At 34.5% G+C, this 7,455-nt stretch overlaps 1 protein-coding gene across 1 annotated transcript; it reads right to left on the reverse strand.

Annotated features, from left to right (window-relative positions):
• Positions 1-1,828: 1,828 nt before the first annotated feature.
• Ctr9 (RNA polymerase-associated protein Ctr9) lies at positions 1,829-7,255 on the reverse strand. The gene is given in 15 exon segments (XM_017910870.1): positions 1,829-2,241; positions 2,322-2,891; positions 2,989-3,166; positions 3,237-3,416; positions 3,419-3,573; positions 3,646-3,956; positions 4,034-4,150; positions 4,227-4,421; positions 4,480-5,005; positions 5,080-5,390; positions 5,464-5,583; positions 5,646-6,218; positions 6,298-6,537; positions 6,609-6,707; positions 7,206-7,255. Coding segments are annotated over 15 exon segments (3,762 nt in total). The 5' UTR covers positions 7,248-7,255; the 3' UTR covers positions 1,829-2,096.
• Between the last annotated feature and the right edge of the window lie 200 nt (positions 7,256-7,455).

Below are 7,455 nucleotides of genomic sequence, written 5' to 3' on the forward strand. Positions count from 1 at the left end.
TCGAGAGATTGTAAATAATTCTCTTCCGAAAGTTCGAAACTTGCCAAGGAAGCGAATAATTCTGGAATATCCGCTATACGTTATAAGTTGCCGCGTGAAAATTGACGAGGGCTAATTAAAACTTCCATTTCTTCCGATACATCAGGGTCGTCTTGGCGGAGAACAAAAATTACAATCGAAGCTCTTTTCAACGATTTTACGTGAAAATGTTTAACGAGAAATGCGACGACAGATGGGAGTTTGATAGTCAAACAGGAAGAAGAGTGGAATAAATCCACACTCTCAGGAGTCGAATGGAAAGAGTAAACGTTGCTAGCACTCAGAATCTTCGTAGCTTGGATAAAACCGATATTCCTTTGTCATTACTCTTTACTCCTTTGCCTTTTGCGTGAGCTACTGCAGGATTTTCCCTGTTCATGTGTGTATAAAACGTGTGCTTTATGGATTATGTATAGTCAGACGCTTAAATGCTATAATAGGGTGATAAGTTCTAGCGACATCCAAGGTGGTTTTGCACCGTACCAATTTTGTAGTCGCTATAGTTCTGCTAGCGAGCTATATAACAACGTTTAGGGTATTAAACGAAACACCGTTTCAGTGATACTTTATCATTGAGCGATAGGAATCGACCGACGGCTAATTGTACAGATATTATAGCGTTAATTGAATTAAATAAATTTACTTGTTTGTTTCTCCATCGTAGTTCCTCAAATGGGGGACGAGAATACTTAATCGAGATTCCATTTTAAATTATTGCAGTTCTATCTATAGTCTAATGTTATTCTTATCCCATCACATGGAAGGTTACTGTATATCCCGTTGTCATCTTTTTGCTCGTCTTCTAACTATAGATTGCAAATCGATAACGTTTCTGTGAGAATAATAAACATTTGAGTGCACCAATAATGTTAGTTTAGATTTTTAATATAGTTTGAAAAAAAACGATATCGAAATATTCAATAAATACCTCGTGAAATTGGCTGGGAAAGATCGACGGGAAGGTTGTACGAGAATGAGAAAATAATTGAGCCTTACGTAACATTTTGTAAACAAAGAAAAATTTTTTTAGAACACTATTTACGCAGTAGGCATTCCATCTGTATAAATACGTATGCCGTTAAATCGCTTCATGTGTATTCGGTAAATCTATCCTGTAAAATATATTTCATTAAATATATATAAATGTTTATTTATACATGTATGAACATATATTGCTTATTGTATAAACATTAAAGAATTGAAATAAAAATTTATGTAAATGCATGTAAACAAATGGTATACGCAGTGACATTAGCGATGTCACTAACCTCTAACAAACTTCTTTTAAACGTACAATATAAAATAAACTTTTGTCGTGTATACGTAAAATAGTCTTCTTGTATAATATGGATAAATTAAAGGAAGTGGAGACATCGAATTCAATAATTTTTTATTTATAGTTCTTGATATAAAACAATTCGTTCGTTGTTAAAACAACACTAATATATATATATTTCTTTTTTTTTTGCATTATATCAACTAACATAATAGAAAAAAATGATTCACTACATCATCCTTTCCTTCACTGAATAATTTCAATATATAATATTAATTAAAACTATCTGTTTATTATACAAAGTATCAACAGACAACTAATGAAGAAGCCAAACGTTTGTTTACATAGTGAACTAATCTAAATATGAAATCGTAGTAACTTTACGTAAAATTACAATTACCTTACATCATGAAGTAATACTTCTTTTTAAATACGATTTGAAGAACATAACACACTGGTTTGACATCTAATCATTAAAACATGAACCAAGCAATATTGAGATAAGTAGTCGTGAATAGTGAATACAAAAGAAGAATTCAACTGATGCGCAACTATATCCGAAATCAATCGATCTGAAGTTGTGCAGTCATCTCGAAACTGCGCTTCGATTATCTCGCAATTTATACGCAGTTTCGAATGGCCGGCAGTTCGCGTAGTTTCTTGGTATAACGGTTCTTTCTCGTTTCGAATTGTTCTTTAAATCGTGCGTTAACAGATATGTCGCAAAAGTTATATAGTTCATATGTAAATTTGATTCTTACAAGAAGTAAGTAATCGACAGTTAATGTGAATTTTCAGCGTATACCGCTACTGGTCTTTTTTTGAAAGTCAAATCACTTTCGCTGCCACCACCTCGATCTGGGCTTGAATGGCGGGAATCAACGTCACTGCCTGAAACCGATTTCCTGGACTCTGGAGTTGCAGATCTGGAACAAAGTAATCAAAATTTATGGGCGAATGCTATCGACATTCTGCACCACTATTTGTCCATTTTGATATAATTTACCTTGCCGATCCACTTGGACTACGACTTCGTCCGTCTGATTGCGATCCACTTCTCGATCCTGACCTTGATCTTGAGCCTGCACTAGCTGCAGAACCTGACCTTGATCTTGGTTGTGATCCACTTTTCCTTGAACCACTACGCGATCTTGATCGCGATTGACTCTTTCGTGATCCTGATCTAGATCTAGATCTAGAACCTGATCTCGAACGCGATCCGCTCTTCGCTGATCCGGATCTTGATCTCGACGGGCTTTTTGATCGCGATGGACTTCTTGATTTCGAACCTGAACGAGACCGGGATCGTGAACGAGATACGGATCGAGATTGAGATCGAGACTGTGACCTCGAACGTGAACGCGAATGTGAACGCGAACGTGAATGCGAACGTGAACGCGAACGCGAACGTGAATGTGAACGCGATCGTGATCGTGATCGTGATCGTGAACTACTTCTAGATCGACTTCTGGACTTTGATCTGGAACGAGATTTAGAACGCGATGCACGAGAACCTTCGGAATCAGACACAATTCGTCTGCTTCCACGGGCACGCCCTTCATTACCGCTTTCACCCCTGAAAAAGAAATTGATGACATAAATTTGTGTATTATTTGTGTATAATTTGTGTATTAATTTATATATTCTAATATATTGTAACCACCGATCCTTACCCGCTAGCAATCTTAAGACCTCCCGAATCACTATCAGATTCACTTGTTGATATAGTCTCTTTCGATAAGGGCATTTTGCCCTTTGAAGTCTCAGATGTACTTTTCCGGAATCCTTTATCTTTCTTGGTAACTCCACCTTTTCTTCCACGTTTTGGTTTAGGTCGATCGCTTTCTGAACCTTAACATCAAAAAGAAAATTTGAGTAATAGGTACTGTTTATCATCAGTTAAACATTTTTAAGTGCTTACCACTTTCTCCACTCGCTGTTTCCTTTTTGCGTCTTCCTTTACCCTTGCCTTTCTTCTCTTTACGTTCACCACTTGCTTTTCTTTTACGTTTCTTTTCTCTTGGAGCTTCTTCTCTACCTTCCTCCCTTCCGGAACCACCACTGTCACTAATATATTGATCAGTGCGTACTCTCTTTCCCATCTGCCAGGTTTTTCTGAAGGCATTTCGCCAAATACCAAAGCATTCTTTGTTTTCTCAACGTATTCTTGTCGTTTTTGTAACATTTCTTCTTCTTTTTGACGTCGCATTTCTTCCAGTTTGCGTTGCTCTTCAGTTTGCCGCATTTTAAATGCTTGTCTATAAATTAATACACCATTGTTATTATAATACTTGATAAATTCTATATATTATTTCCTTTTCTTTGCTTACCTTTCCTCCTCTTGTTTTCTCCTGAGCATTTTTTCTTCTTCATCCAATCGTCTAGCACGAGCAACATGGTATTGTGCTTGCGATAACAAATCTTGACATCTTCTTGCTTCTGCCTCTGCAAGTTGTTCCATTCTGTCTCCATGTGTTGACAAATATTGAAAATACTTATGTGAAAGTCCCAATTCATGAACTGCTTGTAGTACTGTTGTCAAGGTCGACTTTTCATCCTTTAAAATTTGAGTTGCTAAACGTTGCAGGACAAGCGCAATATTATACAATAAAACAGTGTCCTGTGGAGCTACTCTTCTTGCCTAAATTTCATAATATTTATTAGTTTCTCTTCCTAGTAGTATTAATGACATTAAAATAAATAATGTTTCCAACACACCTTCAGTAATGTTAATTTTGCTTCTTTTAATTTACCAGCCTTAAAGTAAGCTCTTCCTAGATATTGTAAGACTTCAACATGATGATATTTATAGAATTTCCGCAGACAATTTTCGTACTGTAAAAACGATTATATAAAAATATTATATATTATATTATATATATATTATATTAAATACGAAATAAAAAATTACCATTTGAATAGCACTAACAAATTGTTTCTGTTCTACATAAATATGTGCAATATTTAACCAAACATCACAAAATTCTGCCGTTGCTTCTCGGACTTGAGCAAAAATATCTCTTGCTTCATTTACACAACCTTTATGTGCTAACACAGCTCCAATTCCGTTTGCGGCCCAAATATTTTTGGGATCATTTCGTAAAACCTAAAAATTCGAACGTGTGTATACGAGCATAAAGGACAATTGTTTTTTATTATCATACCTGTTTATACATCGCTAACGCTCTATCTTGATGCCGCTTTTCCCGATCTTTATCTTTTCCACTTTGATGCAAAGTTTGCAACCAAATGTTGCCCAAAGCAATCAAAGAGTACGCGTCAGTACTTGTTGTTGGATTCTTTAGAATTCTTTCGAATTTCTTTTGACCAGGACCCCATTCCATTTTGGCCAAATGTAAATTACCCAAAAGAGACCATGCATCTGGATGCTCATTATTTATTCTCAAAGCATCTTTAAACCAATCAGACGCTTCGTAAATTTGTCCTTTATCTCTGGCCATGCAACCAAGTCGTAAATAACAATCTACATAATTTGGATGTTCCTTTAAAATGTCTTTGTACAATTTTTCTGCTTTATCAAATATACATAAAGCTTCATTCAAACGAGCTAAATTATATGTCGTCGTAACTGCAATTGAATTATAGTATACAGAATCATGTAAGGCATCTGCTTTAGAACGAGCCAAAGATTCTTCCAAATTTTTTCTAGCTTCTTCTAAATTTCCAAGTCTATATTAAGGGAACAAATATTATTCTTATAATAGAATAATTAGTAAATTTAAGAAAAAAAATATAGAACATGCCTATAATGTAAAGCTCCAACATTGTTTAAAATTTCAGGCGGTATATCCGCCTGAACTTTTTCTTTTAGAATCCTGGTTGCAGTACCATATGCGTTTAAGGCTGCGTTAAGGTCACTTTGTTCCAATATTTGAGCCAACTCGATCCATGCTTCAACATCATCGGGAAATTGTTCAGTTACTTTCCGAAGATGGTTTTTCGCGATATCACGTTTCGACTGAGAACTCGAGTTCGCGTACAATGATCCGAGAATTTTCATTGTCTCATAATTTCCTGGTTGAGCTTTTAATACTTTCTCAAAACATTGTGCTGCCTGTAATTGAGGAACTATTCGTTTAAAATCTATTATTGTTAATTTGTTACATGATATAATAAGTTATGCTTACATTTTCTGCATCTCCACGATAAACATACATTTGACCTAAGCCAAAATGAGGCAATACAAAAACTGGTGGTGCGAATTGTGTTGCCTGATAATAATATTGAAATGCTTGATCATAATCACCCTGAAACAATTTAATCATTTATTAAATCCTTGGAAATATTCAAGTTCTAGGAAATCACTTACTTGAACATGAAATGCCCTAGCTAATTGATAACAACTCTCTGCTCGCATAGCCTCATTCTCAGTATTGTGAAATGCATGAAGTGCTAAGTGTTGTACTTTATTGTAGTCTTTTTTAAAGAAAAAATGATTTGCCAAATGATTTAACACCATAGGATTTGTCGAATCAATCGTGTAAGCTTTAGATAACATTTGTACACCAGTTCTGATACTATCTGGCTGTTGTTGATTTAGTTTCAAAACTGAAAGACCAACTAATGCTCCAACGCATTGGCCATCTAACTGCAAAGCTCTTTCAAACGCTAAACGCGCTTTCTCCTGATTATTCAATTTCATAAAACAATGTCCCATTCCAAGTCTTACTGCAGCTGGACAGTTTGGATTTGTTCTCAGTGCTTTCTTGTAAAAGGCAAGTGCACCTCTATAATCTTTTTTGTTAAATGCAATACATGCTTTACCAAGTAAAGAAGGAATATTATTTGGAGATTGGTTCAATACAAAATTAAATTGGGCATCAGCTTGATCCATTTTATCTCCCTCCAAAAGGCAAAAATAAGCTCTGCCAAGTAAATGATTCTATAATACAGAAAATATGGTAACTGTTTGGTGTTGAATGAATCAAAGCATCAAAGGAATTATTGTAAATGAAATATACCTGGTCATACATAATAATCTTATCTGCAGTTGTATACAATAGTGTAGCTTTTGTAAATAGATCTCTTTTCTTATCTTTATTTTTCTCCCTGTTAGCTTCCTGCACGTAATATGCAGCCAGCATATCCAATGCACGCATTTGATCTTTTTCATAGTCACGGTAATCAATATTAGCATCAATCCGAGAAGATTCAAGTATTTTAATAAAATCTTCAATTTTGTGTTGCTTATAATATTCAAGCTGCAATGAAAGCAACACATTTTAATTTTTGTCATTTTTCTATTATATTTGTTATACTTTGAGATACATACGGCCAAATTGACCCAAATATTAAGTTGTGCATGTTCTTGGCGTAAGATTCCAAGAACTTCATCACCTTCTGGTAACTGATCAAGGTATAGCTCAATTACCTAATAGAATGTAATTTAAAAAATGAAAGTGATTAGTCAGTGATATGGCAAGGCATATTTAAATAGACAAAAAGTGGATAAAAAAGTCAATTTATTGAAAAATTTCAATTAACAAATGGCTAAAGTTCAACATTACATGTTATTTGTATCATACATGATACAAATAGGTAACATACTGGAAACAATATGAACAAAATAAGGTCATTAAATCGGTTGAAAATTGTATGATCAAAACAAATGAAACAACAGCAATTTATATTTCATATTACAGAACAAATTTTAACATATTTGAGAAACATCGTGTCTACACCTATAGGCTATTGTATACGATTTATTTCACAAACATCTCTTGTACAGGTTAGGTACACGAAAACGTCTCCATATCACGAGTCTAAAGAATTTCAAGTTGCATTTAACGGATGAAGAATAGGAATTGTTTAGTTTACTTCCAATATTTCGCAAATGATAAAACTGGAGATTAAAAACAAAAATATTCACCTCGTCTGTATCACGAAGTGGAATCTCTATGGAACCCGCCATTGCGGCATCGTCACTGATTTTCACGATGCATAGTCAACAGATGTCGCATTAAATGAATGATAAACATGTCGGAAAACGTGGTTCATTTAAAACGCATAAAATTTCTATATTAACGTTTATAAAAAGGGGAGTACAAAAATTGCATTTCATTTATCGTTGATTTATTAATTTACTTCAAAAAGATATACACAACACGTGAGATAATATT

Source organism: Eufriesea mexicana, unplaced genomic scaffold, assembly GCF_001483705.2.
Source record: "Eufriesea mexicana isolate 0111107269 unplaced genomic scaffold, ASM148370v2 scaffold107, whole genome shotgun sequence".
In the NCBI taxonomy this organism is placed as follows: domain Eukaryota; kingdom Metazoa; phylum Arthropoda; class Insecta; order Hymenoptera; family Apidae; genus Eufriesea; species Eufriesea mexicana.